General features: G+C 54.4%; 9 protein-coding genes across 9 annotated transcripts; 3 read left to right on the top strand and 6 right to left on the bottom strand.

Annotated features, from left to right (window-relative positions):
* Positions 1–215: 215 nt before the first annotated feature.
* Positions 216–1790, bottom strand: LTR77_009483 (uncharacterized protein; the record flags this gene model as incomplete). Its single annotated transcript, XM_064806710.1, has 2 exons — positions 216–1613; positions 1665–1790. 2 exons carry the CDS (start codon positions 1788–1790, stop codon positions 216–218), a joined length of 1524 nt encoding a protein of 507 aa, XP_064655015.1.
* A 2240-nt stretch (positions 1791–4030) lies between these two features.
* LTR77_009482 (uncharacterized protein) lies at positions 4031–5250 on the bottom strand (the record flags this gene model as incomplete). Its single annotated transcript, XM_064806709.1, has 2 exons — positions 4031–4057; positions 4108–5250. 2 exons carry the CDS (start codon positions 5248–5250, stop codon positions 4031–4033), a joined length of 1170 nt encoding a protein of 389 aa, XP_064655014.1.
* A 460-nt stretch (positions 5251–5710) lies between these two features.
* GIR2 lies at positions 5711–6409 on the top strand (the record flags this gene model as incomplete). Its single annotated transcript, XM_064806708.1, is given in 2 exon segments — positions 5711–5869; positions 5888–6409. 2 exon segments carry the CDS (start codon positions 5711–5713, stop codon positions 6407–6409), a joined length of 681 nt encoding a protein of 226 aa, XP_064655013.1.
* Positions 6410–6908: 499 nt separating this feature from the next.
* Positions 6909–7196, bottom strand: LTR77_009480 (uncharacterized protein; the record flags this gene model as incomplete). Its single annotated transcript, XM_064806707.1, has 2 exons — positions 6909–7055; positions 7119–7196. The coding sequence occupies 2 exons, from the start codon at positions 7194–7196 to the stop codon at positions 6909–6911; spliced, it is 225 nt and encodes a 74-aa protein (XP_064655012.1).
* A 389-nt stretch (positions 7197–7585) lies between these two features.
* LTR77_009479 (uncharacterized protein) lies at positions 7586–8901 on the bottom strand (the record flags this gene model as incomplete). Its single annotated transcript, XM_064806706.1, has 2 exons — positions 7586–8842; positions 8893–8901. 2 exons carry the CDS (start codon positions 8899–8901, stop codon positions 7586–7588), a joined length of 1266 nt encoding a protein of 421 aa, XP_064655011.1.
* Positions 8902–9635: 734 nt separating this feature from the next.
* On the bottom strand, positions 9636–9920 carry LTR77_009478 (uncharacterized protein; the record flags this gene model as incomplete). The annotated part of the gene is made up of 1 exon (XM_064806705.1): positions 9636–9920. One exon carries the CDS (start codon positions 9918–9920, stop codon positions 9636–9638), a length of 285 nt encoding a protein of 94 aa, XP_064655010.1.
* Positions 9921–10098: 178 nt separating this feature from the next.
* On the bottom strand, positions 10099–10836 carry LTR77_009477 (uncharacterized protein; the record flags this gene model as incomplete). Its single annotated transcript, XM_064806704.1, has 1 exon — positions 10099–10836. The coding sequence occupies one exon, from the start codon at positions 10834–10836 to the stop codon at positions 10099–10101; it is 738 nt and encodes a 245-aa protein (XP_064655009.1).
* A 999-nt stretch (positions 10837–11835) lies between these two features.
* Positions 11836–12333, top strand: LTR77_009476 (uncharacterized protein; the record flags this gene model as incomplete). Its single annotated transcript, XM_064806703.1, has 3 exons — positions 11836–11996; positions 12084–12226; positions 12284–12333. The coding sequence occupies 3 exons, from the start codon at positions 11836–11838 to the stop codon at positions 12331–12333; spliced, it is 354 nt and encodes a 117-aa protein (XP_064655008.1).
* Positions 12334–12812: 479 nt separating this feature from the next.
* LTR77_009475 (uncharacterized protein) lies at positions 12813–14151 on the top strand (the record flags this gene model as incomplete). The annotated part of the gene is made up of 2 exons (XM_064806702.1): positions 12813–13133; positions 13246–14151. The coding sequence occupies 2 exons, from the start codon at positions 12813–12815 to the stop codon at positions 14149–14151; spliced, it is 1227 nt and encodes a 408-aa protein (XP_064655007.1).
* Between the last annotated feature and the right edge of the window lie 391 nt (positions 14152–14542).

The raw sequence follows: 14542 nt of genomic DNA, 5'->3' as shown, positions 1-14542 counted from the left end.
GCCTTGATCGTTTATTTAAACTTCTATTGACAACGCTCATGCCTCAAAGGAGTGGGAAGCTCCAGCTATGTCCAGCAGATTCTTCATACAAAGCCGACCTTGGCCCTTCTTGCGAAGGCAATGGCAGTGTGCAAATATCAACAAGCATTGACAAAATGATTACGCGGCGGCCACAACCGGTCCGCTGTCCCCAACAACCACCATCACCCACCGCCTCACTGCCCTCCAAGCTCAGGACGACGCCACCCGTTCGGGCTGGTCGGCTCATCAAAATACTCCATCCCAGCGTACTCTCCACCGCCAGCCAGATCGCCCATTGCATCTTCGAAATGGCTCTGCTCTCGTCCACCACCAACATTCCCAGACTCCTCAAAGACACTCGCCAGCGCCGGATCTATTGCCGCCTGCGGTTGCGACGCTTGCTGCAGGTACTGCGCATGCTCATACATCTGCTGCTGCTGATGCTGGGGCAGCGACTGGTATGCAGGCTGAGGTGTGTATGAGTGGTACTGAGGGTAGACGGGCTGACCGTAAGAGTTGTACTGCGCCTGAACTGACGGTGTGCCTGTTCGCGAGTTAGAGGCGAAGAGGTCGTCAGTGCTGATGTTTCCAGGAAGGCCATAGCCGCCGAGCGACTGATGGTGACCGTTCATCGAGCTGGGCGTTGAGACGCGCATGCCGCCGGTGCGCACGTCCTGCGCTGGCATGTAGTTGTATTGCGGATGAGGGTTCATGGTGGCGTGGACGTAAATACTAGTCTGTGGGTTGAAGACGAGGCCGCTTCCATCATAGCCAGCGTTGGAAGGCAAAGGCCGGCCTGGCTCAGAGGTGTAAGCATACTGCGGTTGCTCGTACTGCTGACCATAGTAGGGATGCGATTCGAAGCCAACATTGCTTGGCAGGTATGCCACCGCAGCGGCGTTGTCCGCCAACCTCTTCTGACGCACAGTCCTGGAACCACCGCGATACTCTCCGTCTGGATCTCCGTCAAGCTCACTGGCATCGTCCTCATCATCAGAGAAGTCACCCTTCTTCCGCTTATTGCTGGCCTTGCTGGGTGAAAACTTGTACTCCGGATGCGCAGCAGCGTGGTTAGCGCGCTCAATCTTGGCCCACTCATTGAACTGGTTGCGGACCTCCTCAGGCTCCATGGGCCAGCTCTCTCCAGACACGGACGAGACGACCTGATGGTTGTTCTGCAGACACCACTGCTTCGTGCGCTCAGCGTAACATGACCGGTAAAGCATGAACGAGTTCATGGGACGAGTGACGTATCCATTGCGCTTCTCCACCTCTTTTCTCCTGGTCTCCGCCGGACGGTGCACCCAGGCGTCCATGTCTTTGAGCGGCACATCCATGTCCTTGGTCAAGATGGAAAGAGGTGCGGTCAGCTTGGGCGTCTTGGACTTGTCGAGCTTGCTGGGCTTCTTCTCCTTCTTTGACCTGGTGGCTGGTGACTTTGACACCCGCGACTTGCTGGTGCTGAAAGGTGAATCGGTTCTTCTGGCGGACCGGCCGCTTCGGGTGCGCACACCTTCGCTGGCTGTACCTGAGCGTGGAGTGGGAGGGTTGTGGACGTAGATCTGGTCATCGTCGTGGAAGAGGCTGCCACTCTGCAATGAGGTCAGTACCGATGGCTTTCCGTGACCTTGTTCGACACTGACGTAGATACCCAGCCCTTTCGCATCTTCTTCGTAAGGAGGGAATTGCTCAGTGCTGTGGATGGCGTTGTGCTGCGCGATAGCTTCCAAGCCATAGTCATCCTCAGGTGAGGGACCCTGCGTGATCATGGTCGATGAAACCATTCTGCTGATCGATGGTGCCAACGACGGCTACGCTTTGAAACGTGAACGGAAGGTAGCTGGCCGAAAGATGGCTGGAAGCCAATGCCTGTCTATTGGCGAGCTTTGTTGGCAATGGCACCTGCATGTCTTTTAAGCGATGGGACATCATTTGCGGTCGGTCGCTGCGACAGGTTTGCCGTCGACGCTCTGCTGCATGGACCGGCCTCTGAGCGGAAAGGGGCACTCACCTTGCGTGCAACTACCCGCTGCGGCGACGGTATATCCGCCTTGTCAGTTCAACACCTTGTTCGTTGTTCCGCCCCTCGAAGACGGCAAGCTTGTGGCAAAGAGCTGCTTGTCTGGCGTCGCAAGGCTGAATGGGCTTCTTTGCTGGAGGCTGTCGTTGTTTGAAGGTGTTGCTTTGTTTCGGAACGGCGAGTGTCTGGCACTGGGGAAGAGAAAGCAAAGCTACGTTCAGCTGGAAGAAGTGGTACAGAATCCCTTTGTGTCAGTCGTGCGCACTCGAATATATGTACCAAGCAACGAAATGCTCGACTGCTGACTTGGGACGAGAAATGCAGACGGGCGAGCGTGATTGCTGAAGCCGGACGAAGCAGCGAACACCGTTCACCGCATGCGTACGAAAGTGTGTCTTGAGCCCAGGCCCTGCTGGGAGTCTCAGATGGCCGCTTTCGGAAAGTCCTTGGCTCTGCGCGACCACTTTGCAGCACTGAGGGCCAGGCACTGCTACAATGCTCGCTGCTGGCAGTGATATAGGCGCGCTTGGTCGTGATGGACGTTAGACGCCTGGCGCTGCTCCCAAGACCCATCGTTTCCCCGAACGGTCATGGTCGCTCGTGCAAGCTACGATCCGCGCCACAGCCTTTCCGTGTGGGACTTGGACTGTCGCGGGTCTTCCGCCCGGCATAGCGACAGCCATTCGCTTGTCCGACGAGCGCTCATGGCGTTCGTGCCTGACGATCAGAGTTCTCACTAGTTGGGCGGCGGATGTTGACGTGCAGTAGTCATATGAGGCTGCTCGGATGCTTGGTAGCGGCAAGGTTTCATGGTCTGTGGACTCTCTAACTTCATGCGTGACTGTGCGTGCGGAGTGGATTTGTTGCACATGCCTCAACCCTGCCACATTCCTCACCCAGCGCCGCCCTGGGTCTGCATCCGGCAGCCCTACTCGAACGCCCCGAGGGCCTTCTTCGCAGCCATGAAACCGTTCGCAGAAGCCTTCAGAGCGAGGAACCTGCGTACCCGCCTGCGAACGCAGCGTGACAATCTCGCACCCGTCGGGAAGCTGCAGACATCATGGCTCGACGATCGTGCGCCTGTGACCTTGGTGCTGGGACGTCGAAGTCGCCGTTTGAAGCACTCGCAACACGCCACGACTCCACTCACAAATGGTCATGCTTGGGGAGATTTCAACCTCGCCGACTCCGTCCATGTTCGGGGATTTGCTCGACGGCTACCAGCGGGAGCGTGTGCAGCTTGCTCTTCTCTGCGCCGCAAACCCAAAACAACAGCATTGTAGGGCTATTCTGTCGCAGGTCGAATTGCTGGGACCAAACAGCAGCCTGCCGCTGCGAACAGGGGGGTTCGGTTGCTACCGAGCGGATTCCTGTGCCTCCCAGCTGGAATGGACGCTATACTTGATGCGTGCAGCCTGTACCACCGCACCACGTCTCAGAGTAGAACGCACGTTCCAATCAGTTGCACTCGTTGCAGTATTCACGGAAATGGCTACGATTGTTCGGCAGGAGTTACTTGAACGCGAATGAGGCCGTTGAGTATCGTTCATCAAATCTCGATTTCATCCCAAGCTTCAGCCTCGACACTTCTACAAGCACAACAATTCCTGATCCCCTCAGAACACTGGTCGTCAAACTCCTCGCGCGCTAGCATCGTTGACACCAGCCACAACCAGACATCGAGTTCCGACGGCCGTTTCGTCCCCGCTGCGAACTCTGGCTCCCCCAAAGCTTCGACTCCACCTCAGAAAGTCATTCTCCCCACACATCAACGGCCACGCCGCGATGTAGCAATGAGGGCTCGGTCTCTCACTGGCGGTCATGAACAGTCGTCAGGAAGATGGGTTGAGCGGGCCTCCCGAAGGATGACGAAGAAACAAGCATTGCCATGGTCGAGATTGTTGAGTTCAAGGAGTGTGGAGAAACAACCAGGAATCGTGGGGCAGGTGACTGCCAAATCCTAAATGATGGGGATGCTGTGCCGCAGCCTTAGTTGTCAGGAACCCTTTGGCATCCCTAATGACCGCAAGAAGTCATATGTCCGTAAGACAATGAAATGATCAAACATCCTTCATCTCCTCGTCCACTTCTTCGTCCTCCTCGATGCCTTCCCATTCGTCGTACTCTTCCTCTCCTCCATCAGCTTGCTCGTCCTCCGGACCCAGTATCTTGTCTATCTCCCCCACCAGTTCTTTAGCATGCTCCAGCAAGCGCTCATCCTCATAGTCCAACAAGTCGTAGAGCTTGATCGACGTGTTCAGCCAGTGGCGACTGCCTTTCATTGCGGCCTCAACGTCCTCTTCCAGTCCGGAGTCACCGGCCGTACCCTCCTTGCTCAACTGCTCTCGCTGCGCGATCAAATGCTGACACCACCCGCCTAGGTACCAGGCTTCAACACTTTGATCATCCTCCAGCACCAGCCTGTTCAGCACTTTCATCGCCTCGTCTTCCATTTTTGCCTCCATAAGTAGCCTAGAAAGCGAGATTCTGATGGCAAAATCGGGTATCGCTGGATCTTCAGGGTCGAGACCAGACCAGGCATCGATGGATCGTTTCAAGGCAGCTTGGGCATCCGGTGTTCTTTCTTGCGAGAGTCGGACCGAAGCCAGGGTCTGCAGGACTTCCGGACTGGTTTCATCTTCGATAGAGACAGCTTCAGTGATCAGATTCTCGCATCGAGCCTCAGCGTCATCTTCCCATGACAGGTCCGTCATGTAGACTTCCACTATGCTGCACAACGCATTGGCCAGCTTTCGCTTCTTTTCCATGCGCATGAGAAGGAGGGTCTCTTCGTCCAGACTCTGTTTGTGCTCGCCAGTCTCAAGCGCAGTGATCTCGGCTTGCAGTGCCGCAACACCCTTCTCGAACCATTGAACACTCTCCTTGCCACCTTCCTCAGACAGTTGAGCCAGCCACAAGAACTTCTCTGCACCACCTCCCATGGCCTCCGGGATGGCACCGCTTGGATCGAGAGTAGCCGCTTGCTCAAAGTAGCCTCTCGCAGAGTCAATGACACCCATTTCGACACTGATCTCGCCGAGCAGAGTGAGCGCAGGCAGGGATTGAGCAGCCCCGCCGTCCTGGACCTGCGCCAGCAGCTTTTTTGCCTTTTTCAGTGCATCCTCGGGCTGGCCTTGCTCTACGAGATTCAAAGCTGCTTCGTAGAGTTGCTCCGGAGTTTCTTTCGGTGCGGTCTGTCCGTTGGCCATTTTATTTGCTTTCTGCTTCGACTTTTGTTGGTGATTTGCTGTCTTCGTCTTCGCCATGCCAGGGTATCCACTGATTCAGCACGCCAGGCTTTCAGATATGTGATTGCCACGATTGTGTTTTCGCCAAATGCTTTTGAGGTCGCTCGAAATTTTGTCGACGGTATCCATGTCGTGCCTAAAGATACGCGCAATGCCATATTTCTGGTACCGCTGGAACGACGCTGAAGACTTCAATTCACTTTGCCCAGACGGCCTCGCGGCAGGTCTTCAACGCCCACGACTGCCTTCGAAGATTGTGTTCGAGAGCGCGGCCCTGGTGAGACTCTTAGGTCTTGTTGAACGCGAGCTTTGGAGTACCGCCCTTTGAGCTTGTTCCGGCGACCGTGAGAAAGCGTCCTTACTCTAGGTCGACACACACTTCATCGTCAGCAGTACATTATAAGAGACCGGCACTGCTACGATGGGACGAGAGGACCAGAAAGAAGAGCGAGAAGTCCTCGACTCCATCTTCCCCGAGGAGATTCAAGACATCTCCGACACCGAGTACCGGATCACGATAGCGCTCGATGTCCAACCCCAGTCTGAAGAGGAGCCTGCGGCACCTGTAATCATTCTAAATGTACGCTATCCGGAACAGTACCCGGACGAGGCCCCCAGCTTGGACGTTACAGCGCCACCAAATGCACTGAAGCACCAGCACCTGGATGTCCAGGAGGACAAGGCGAGGCTACTGGACTCGTTGCAACCCACTATTGAGGAGAACATGGGGATCGCCATGGTCTTCTCCCTGGTTAGCACTTTGAAAGACTCTGCTGAGCTCTTGATCGCCGAACGACAGCAGGCCGTACAGGCACAGAAGGAATTCGAAAGTCGGCAAGCCGAGGCTGAGGAGAATCGGAAGTTCGAAGGCCAGAAGGTTACTGCTGAGTCTTTTCTGGCCTGGCGCGAGAAGTTCCGGCAAGATATGGAGGAGGAGAAGGCAAGAAGGGCTGCGGAGGTGGAAGCGGAGGAGCGGAAGAAGAGGGGCGGCAAGCCGGAGGAGAAGAAGTTAACTGGCAAGCAGCTTTGGCAGCAAGGCCTGGCCGGCAATGCTATTGACGACGATGACGAAGGCGAAGATGCAATGGAGGGGATGAAGGAACTCAAGGTGGATGGTTGAGCAGCTCTCGCTCAGCTCTCATAAGACTGGCGATCTCGAAATCATCCGGAGGCGCTTACAACGGAGCTATCGCAACTATTGAAGGACATCAAACGCCGAAGGCCCATCAACCAAAGACATGTGCGTCTCTACGCTGCCACCACCGATGTCTTTGAACTGTCTCGGGCTCGGCGGCGTCCACGCAGAGTGCAGTCGTTGCACCAGGGCAATGCTCCATGGCGGCCTGATCTCGCGTCCGCCATTGCTCTGCTGTCGAGTCGGCCGATAAGCAGTGCATGAAAGCTGCATGAAGCCTGAGCGTGACGAGCAACCGGCCTGGCGTCAAGGGCTTGCCTCTCCACCTACGGAGTCGTCTTGCCCTGCTCGTTCGCCTCTACATCGGAGACTTTACCGACTACTGGACGCAGTGTACGCTGGACGATGTGTACAAAAGACTGAACAGAAGAAATTGTACAGAACAGAACAAGATCAACCAATACCGTCGTGTCCAGGACAAAGTCTATTTCCTGCCTTCTTTCTTCTCCGGCTCACCCTTCTGCGCCTTGTTCTTGTTGTCGCCAGTGTCCTTGTAGTCGCCACCTTGCGCTTCATACCGTCTCGACATCTCACCAGCCTTCCATGCCGACCACTTGCCTTTGCCGCCACCCTGCAGAGGGATTTAGCCGTTGGCGACCACAGCAAGAGAAACGCATTTAGAACATCAACCTACCTTCTCCTCATTCTTCACCTCCTCCTTGATCTTCTCCCTCAACTCCGGATCCGTCGGCTCACCCTTCGAAGACGGCATCTTGTTGTTGGCAAAGGTGGTGAAACTCTGTTTAGGTTTAAGCGTTGCGCGTTGGGAATCGTAAAAATTATTGCGACTCATGGATTCAGGAAGCAGTCGAAGAGAGCGGACCAGGCGTGTCAGCGTAAAGGTATGTATAAGATCTGCTGGAATTTAGATTACTTGGGTTCAGGTACAGCGTGCATGCATTGAGAACGGTTCGGGCAAGTGATGATGTAAACACATCGGCGCTTCTGCAGGAACAGAGTTCAGAGTAGCCGCATTTGAGATCGGGACGGTAGCCGATCGTGTTTGTGTAGATTCGTGACGAAGGTCGTCGTTGTATTGTTACATTTGGTGTAGCTGTACAGGATGTTGTAGACAGACCGCAAGTTTAGTAGGGCTCCTCACTACGGTTTGTTGCGCGTTGACCTTCTCGAACCGGGCGTGGCTGGCTTCTCTGCTTTTTTCGATGCAGCATTGCTCGCTTTTGCCTTCACCTTCTTTGCAGTGTTGGCTTTGACTTTGGTTTCCGTCTCGCTTTGCGCTTGAGGTTCCTCACCGTCTTCATCTTCGTTCTCCTCCTTCACGCCATTCGTGTCAGCCTTCTTCGCTGCCCGTCCGCCTCTCTTGGCCTTGGGTGCTTTCGAACTCTTCTCCGCAGCCTCGTCCTCATCTTCGTTTTCATCGCTCTGCTTCCGTTTGCGACCTTTCGCAGGCTTCGCATCGCCGTTCTGCATCTCGTCGGATTTAACGTCTCCTGCTACAGCAGCTGTCTTCTTCTGTCTGCTTGGTACAACCGCACTCGTTCTTCCGCCAACCGTCAAATGAACGATCTTCTCGCCGTTCGGGAGGACATTGGACTCTTTCTTGCCTTTATCCCACCGGTACTTCATCAGCCAGTCCTCCGGGAACTGCTTCGAGTCGGCAAGTGTCTCCACCGCAGTCGTGCAGACACCAATAAGCGAGTCGTGTAGCTGCTTGATCTGTTTGTCGTCGAAAGTGTTGCAATACTGCTCCGGATGTATTCGCGCTTGATACAGCACTTCGTCCGCCACCCAGTTTCCAACGCCAGATAGATTCGCTTGATCCAGAAGCAGAGCTTTGACCGGTACTTTCTTCTTCTGCAGCAACTCCGTCAACCACTCCACCGTCACGACAGCCTTGTCCTGCACCGGATCCGGCCCATTCTCCTTCAAAGGTGTTGTATCCCGGATCTTGTCCGCCTCGCAATCAACAAGCCGTATCCTCGCAAACCGCCGCGAGTCCACAAATGCGACCTCCACTGCCTCCTTGTCCTCCCCATCCACCTTTGAGGGCTCAAACTTCCACAGAAACTTCATGTACTTCGGCGGCCATTCCTCTTCCTCTCTTTCGACCTCCTTCGCCTGCTTGTAGTACGCCGTGTCTTCCGTGTTGAACTTCACCCATCCCGTCATGCCCAGGTGCATCACCGCGTGCGGAGCCTTATCGAAGGTGACGTAGAAGTATTTACCCTGCTGCGCTGCGCCGGTGACTTTGCGGCCTTCGGTGTGCTTTTGGAAGGCGGTCGCGCTGGTTCCGACTTTGCCGTAGACGTTGGCATCTTCGAGGGCTTCGCAGGTGGTGATCGTGCGGTTCAGTAGGCGCTTTCGAAGATAGTGTACGACTCGCGCGACTTCGCCAATCTGGTTGTTTCGTCAGTACTGATGCACTTGCACTGCTTCTGCACACTTACCTCAGGCATAGCGAAGAGAAGGGTTCAATTGTCAAGACGTTCTGGCAGTCTATGCGAAAACTAGAAAAATTGGAAGTTGCTATCTTCTAGAAAACGAACGTTGCCCGTCGAAGTTGCCTCGATGTAATCACTTAACGCGAACGCGTCGAGCACTGAGCACGGACGTCAAGCTACTTAGCTACTTCAAACGCTCTACTTACATGTAATACATACGGTTGTGGATCGTGGTCAAAAGTCATGCATTGTGGTTGATATGCTGATTGGAATGCTGCTCTCTATGATACATCTGACCAAGCTGCGAGGTCTAGCCTCGTCGAGTAGCAGACCATCACGACAACTGCCTTTCTCATCTTTCTCATCATGCCAAACTCGCGTTCTCGTCCTGTGTGTGCAACTCGATCTCGAGCTTGTCGCTTTCTTTTCGTCCAGACAATCTGGGGCGCCGAAGGAACTTCTTCGTCAGAGAGGTCGAGCTGATCTTGGTTGCGTCCACGACATCGCTATCATTTCCCTCTATTTCAGCTGGGCAGGTCTTGCATGTAGTCTCCGATGGTGATATCCGTCGTACGATTGCGGGCGTAGCAGGCCAGAACGTAGAGTTGATAGGATGCCAGCATGGTGAACAGAAACCACTGTCAGGAAGGAGGCACAAAGTTTATGACGGCAATGAACTGTTCTCGGGGGTCTTCATCGCAATCGGGAATGTCGCCGTGTTCGTGCCTCCACTGCCGCCGAAGAACCTCCTATCCACCCGTAGCCTTCAGTGTTGCCGCGTCCCAGACGATATAACCCCAACGGCGCATCTTGTTCGGGACAACCCATCCGTATAGATTGCTGTAAGTCTCTTTCCACATTATAGTCCAGGCCTTCGAGGGTGCATCTGGCGACCCGTCACCCCGGAATGGGAGCGCAACCCTGTCGCCTTGCATTCGATCACGCGCGGTAGGATTCTCATCGTTCCGCCTGGACTGGTGGTATTCTCCGAGGACTCCAGAATCTGCTTCGATCAGAATGTACGACCGATCCATGTTTCCTTGTACAGTTGAGACTAGTGTCTCATGGTTGCGGATCTCGAGGAGAACCGCGTGCAAGAAAGGAATGCCACTAAGCGTCAGGCCCTCCAAGAAGCAGTCGAATTCCACTGTATCAGCGTTAGTATGGTGAAACCCCAGAGCGGAGCAAGGCTGGAAATACAAGACCCATCTTTCAAATCAAAGGCCCCTTCCGGGGCTGAGGGTCGAATTTTTCCGCAAACCTGGGATTGTCTTCATGGAAATCCCATCGAACGTCATTTAGGATCTTCTCGTAGCTCCCTCGTGCAAACTGGTAGAACGATAAGAGCTCTTCGACTTCCCACGGCTCCATCAGGTTGATCAAAGCTGTATAGCTGTCCTCTCTTGGGTCGTTGGGATAAGTTCTACCCGCGGGACCAGCGAGTTGGCAGAGCAGCTGGAAGCGATACATGGCCCTCGTAAGTCGCACCATCTCGGATGCTGTAGGCACATGTTTGCCTTTGTCAGAATTCGCTTCGCCTGCAAGGTTCTCCAACAGCGAGTGGGCGTAGTGGGTAGCAAGCGGCTCCACGTAACGCAAGTGGAAGGCAGCGATGTCCACGTTCTCTGCTTGGGAGTGGTCGTTGCCATATGGCAGGCGACGTCGTGAGGCGTTCTCCGAATATCGCTTCAAAAGCTCAGCATCGACTCGCTCAACTTTTGGTTTTGTCTCGAGCTCGTGAACGAAAAGGGCGTCGGCGGCCACGCTGCCCAATGTCTGCTCAATGCTTCGGGAGAGGAGATATTTGCGGTCGACAAGATACTGTTGGTGATAGACAGGCGAGGCGTGGACCAAAGCCGATAGTTGAGCGAGATGCAGGTTTGAAAGTAGACAGCGTCGGAGTTCGGCTGGGAGGGTCTCAAGGCTTCTTGTTGGCTGCTGTGCATCCATTGACGGAGACGCCACTTGATTCTCTCTTGGGCATCCGCCTCCTGAAATCGTTATCACTGCTGAAGTATTGGTTGGTGAAGTGGAATGAGCCAAAGGCTGCTCCAGCTTCGCGACTGTTGGCTGATCCATTCTGGAGTTGGTGGTGTGGCTTGAATGAGCGGAGGTGCAACGAAGTCTTGCGTGAGACTACGATGTACGAAGGACAGGACGTTCTGTATGTTTGTTCTCGGGTCGTCGCGCTGCCGTCAGAGGTAGCTTGTTGTGATAGAAGTCACGAGTCGCGGTTGCTGTTAGGCAAACAAGTCAGTTTGAGGCACGTTAAGTCAAGGCATCTGATTGGCCGGCCGAGAAAGGCCAACCCAAAGCAAACGGACATCGTCACCAGTGGCACCAGAAAGCCGGTCTTCAAATGCAAGAAGAGCACGAAGACGGTGTCGACCAAAGTTTCCCTGCGCTGCGCCTGTGTCGCATTGGACCATAGACATCGGACAACGGTAACGATTGTAACCCAATGTGACGAGCCGTACACACACATGCAAGCATCGAGGACCTTTCTCGATTAGTTGCCATAAGCATCATGCACACACGTTGGAGTCAAGCGTGAATGCCATTCGACTCACATCCTGCTGGCTCGACTGTGCGCCCGACAACTGTATATGTCCTCAGATTTTTTGTGAAGATGTGTAGCATTCCCCATCACACATACGCTCGATGTCGTCTAAAGCCTCTTCAAGACATCTCGGGACTTTGATTGTCATAACAGGATTTCTAGTGTAAGTTGGTCCGCAATAATGGCTGATCCTTCCGCTTCGGCCAGTATCTCGGACTCGATTGCCTCTGCGCGATCGGCTGTTGAACACATCAAAGCCTCCACCGCCCTCGAAAGACTGGAGAAAGATCTTACCGAGGAGCTGGACGGTACAATTGTCGACATGAGAAAGTGGCTCGCTCAGCTGGACCGCAATTGCTATTGAAAAGTGTGACCCTTGGACCGAAGAAATGCTGCAAGCCCACGGTTCTTACAAGCGACGCGGTGACAATATGGCTGCCGCGAGAGCAGCTCTCATCGCCGCTTGGGAGCTGAAAGAGAAGGAGTTTAATCTTGAGGATCATGTTCGTCGTGCCGATCTTGCCGTTGTGTGGGGTGACAAGTCTGTAGAGTACGCGGATTCCCTTACCTGCGTCTGGATCTATGAATCCTTCGTGTTGATGTGCTGAAGCTAATCATGAGACTACATACTTACTAGGACAGCGCAAGCGCGACTCGACTTCCTAAAGATTTACCGCAATGCCTTTGAATTTACCGGAATAGATGGCCACACCGAAGCAGGGGAAGCTGCCATCAATAGCGGTCGAGCAGCTGTTGTCAAGGCTAAAAAGGACCAAGAAAGTACGTCGCCGTGGGCAATTCACATGGTTGCACAAGCTAATTAGTTCTCGTGCACAGAGATCTGGCGCAAGCATCAGCTCGAGTACATCGGCGTCGCCGGTTACTAGTCGTCGTCAGTTCTCTTCCGTATCTAGTAGGTAAACAGTCTCACCAGTTTCAGCTCATGTATTCTTCTTTTCTCTGCGTCTCAGATGTTGGACCATGCTGAAGTTGAAGATCGTGAAGTCGAAGGAGTGTCGTCTAATCTCGCTCCGATTCCTGGTTAGCTCGAACACGGCCCGCTGCTACCGTCCACCGGGAATAAGAGAACGAGCGACAACTTGGTCCGCTTTCGCTTTCGTCCGATCTTTGCATACCACAACTCCAAGTTGTTCCACCCCTTCTCGCAGCTTCGCCCAATAGAAACATGATCAGGCAGGTGAAAATGGTACTGACGCTCAGCCGCAAGCAAGGCGATGTCGGCGAACAGTGCTGGGCAGGCAAGTATATATGCCCTTCGCGAAGAAGGTAAGAGTCTCTTCGTTGCTACCATCCACACTCCCACTCTGCTCGGTACTACCTTGGAAGACTACTCCCAATACCTTCCATGATGGCACTTCCAAGCACGGCAGAAGTAGTCGTCGTCGGTGCGGGTCCCGCTGGTCTGGCAGCAGCTTGCACCCTTCTCGCCAACGGCATTGACGTGGTAGTCATCGACGCGGCCCCGGAACCATCAACTTCCTCTCGAGCCGTGGTAATCCATTCTCGAACGCTGGAAGTAATGGATGACCTTGGTATCTCGGAGGCTGTGCTCTCGGAAGGAATGATCATGGAGGAAGGACTCGTCCGCAGCGGGACGAGCGTGCTGGGCAGGATAGTGTTCAAGGCGCTTAGAACGAAGTACCCCATGGCTGTGACACTCGCTCAGGTAAGCTTCGATGCATTGAAGCAGTTCTCCGAGACGTGTACAAGCATCCTGCGGCGTTTCGAGATCTCAACTATGACGCTCGGGCCCGGAGACGCTCGCTGACCTCTCGCAGGCAGACACGGAACGTATCCTGAAGAACAGACTTGAAGCACTTGGCGGCAGAATTCATCGAGGAGTGTCTGCCACCAGGGTGTCGGAAACCGCCAATGGAGTGCAGGTCGATGTCAACGTCTCCAACGAAAAATCAACCTCAATCCTAGCACAATACGCCATAGCAGCCGACGGCCGCCGCAGCTCCACCCGAGAACAGCTCGGCATTAAAACCGAAGGCGGCGACAACAGCCAGAGCTTCATCCTAGCTGACGTTAAGCTCGTCTCGACCGGCTCTCTGCAGCCGGACTGCTTCCAAGAGTTTCTGTCGCCGGAGGGACTGTTGTTGTATCTGCCTCTGCCGCGGGGAATCTGGCGAGTCGTGACTACGGCTGATACACCACGTGCGGATCTGGACGCTGCGCTGTTCCAGAGAATGACGGACGAACGGGCGGGTCCAGGCATCAAAATCGGCGATGTGCTTTGGATGAGTCGGTTCAAGGTCTCCCACGGCCTGGCGGAACACTACAGGAAGGGAAAAGTATTTCTCGCAGGCGATACTGCACACTGGCATCCGCCGACGGGCGGACAGGTGATTCAGAGCAACCCTTGTCTCCGAGAAGCCACTCTCCTGACTTTTTTCCAGGGCATGAACATCTCCATCCAAGACGGCTGCCGCCTCGCCAATATTCTCACCGACGCCTTGCGCTATGACGAGACATCCGCAGCAGACCTTGACCGCTATGAAAACGAACGACGGCCCATCGCAGCAGGCGTGGTGTCGCTGACCAACCGCCTCACCGTGCTCAACACGCTCACGAATCCCGCCCTATGTGCGTTACGCAATTGGGTGCTCTGGACTCTTTTGAAAGTGCTGTGGATCAATTACGGACTCGCATGGTCGATGGCGGGTCTGGGACATCGGTGAAGTCATCTCGAGGTGGGAGAGGTCTGCTGTAGTGATAGTATGAGGAATGTCAAGCGCTTATGGATTGTTGCGGCTTGGGAGAATGGGCGGACTTTTAAGCCGGTTGGTGCGTCTTCTCGAGACAACCACAGAGCTTCACCATGGATCGTGTGAGCACATCGCCTTTTCACTCTCCTGGAGACCGAGCGGATCGGTCTGATGCATGTCCATATCATTGATACCGTCCATTAAGTACCTTCTCCAAAAACTTATCTCCTAGTGCATGATTTTGGTGAGCCGGTCCGAGTTTCCGACCGAGTCTTCTTTCTTCTTCGAGGAGGATCTGGAATCATGATAGAACCGTATGCTGAGCTGGAGAGCCAACACTTTCTGGTTCTTCTGCACGACGCTA

The sequence above is a fragment of the Saxophila tyrrhenica genome, assembly GCF_035928015.1.
Source record: "Saxophila tyrrhenica strain CCFEE 5935 chromosome Unknown scaffold_18, whole genome shotgun sequence".
Classification (NCBI taxonomy): Eukaryota; Fungi; Ascomycota; class Dothideomycetes; order Mycosphaerellales; family Extremaceae; genus Saxophila; species Saxophila tyrrhenica.
The sequence above is the reverse complement of the archived record's forward strand: the minus strand, read 5'-3'. Positions and strand labels throughout refer to the sequence as shown.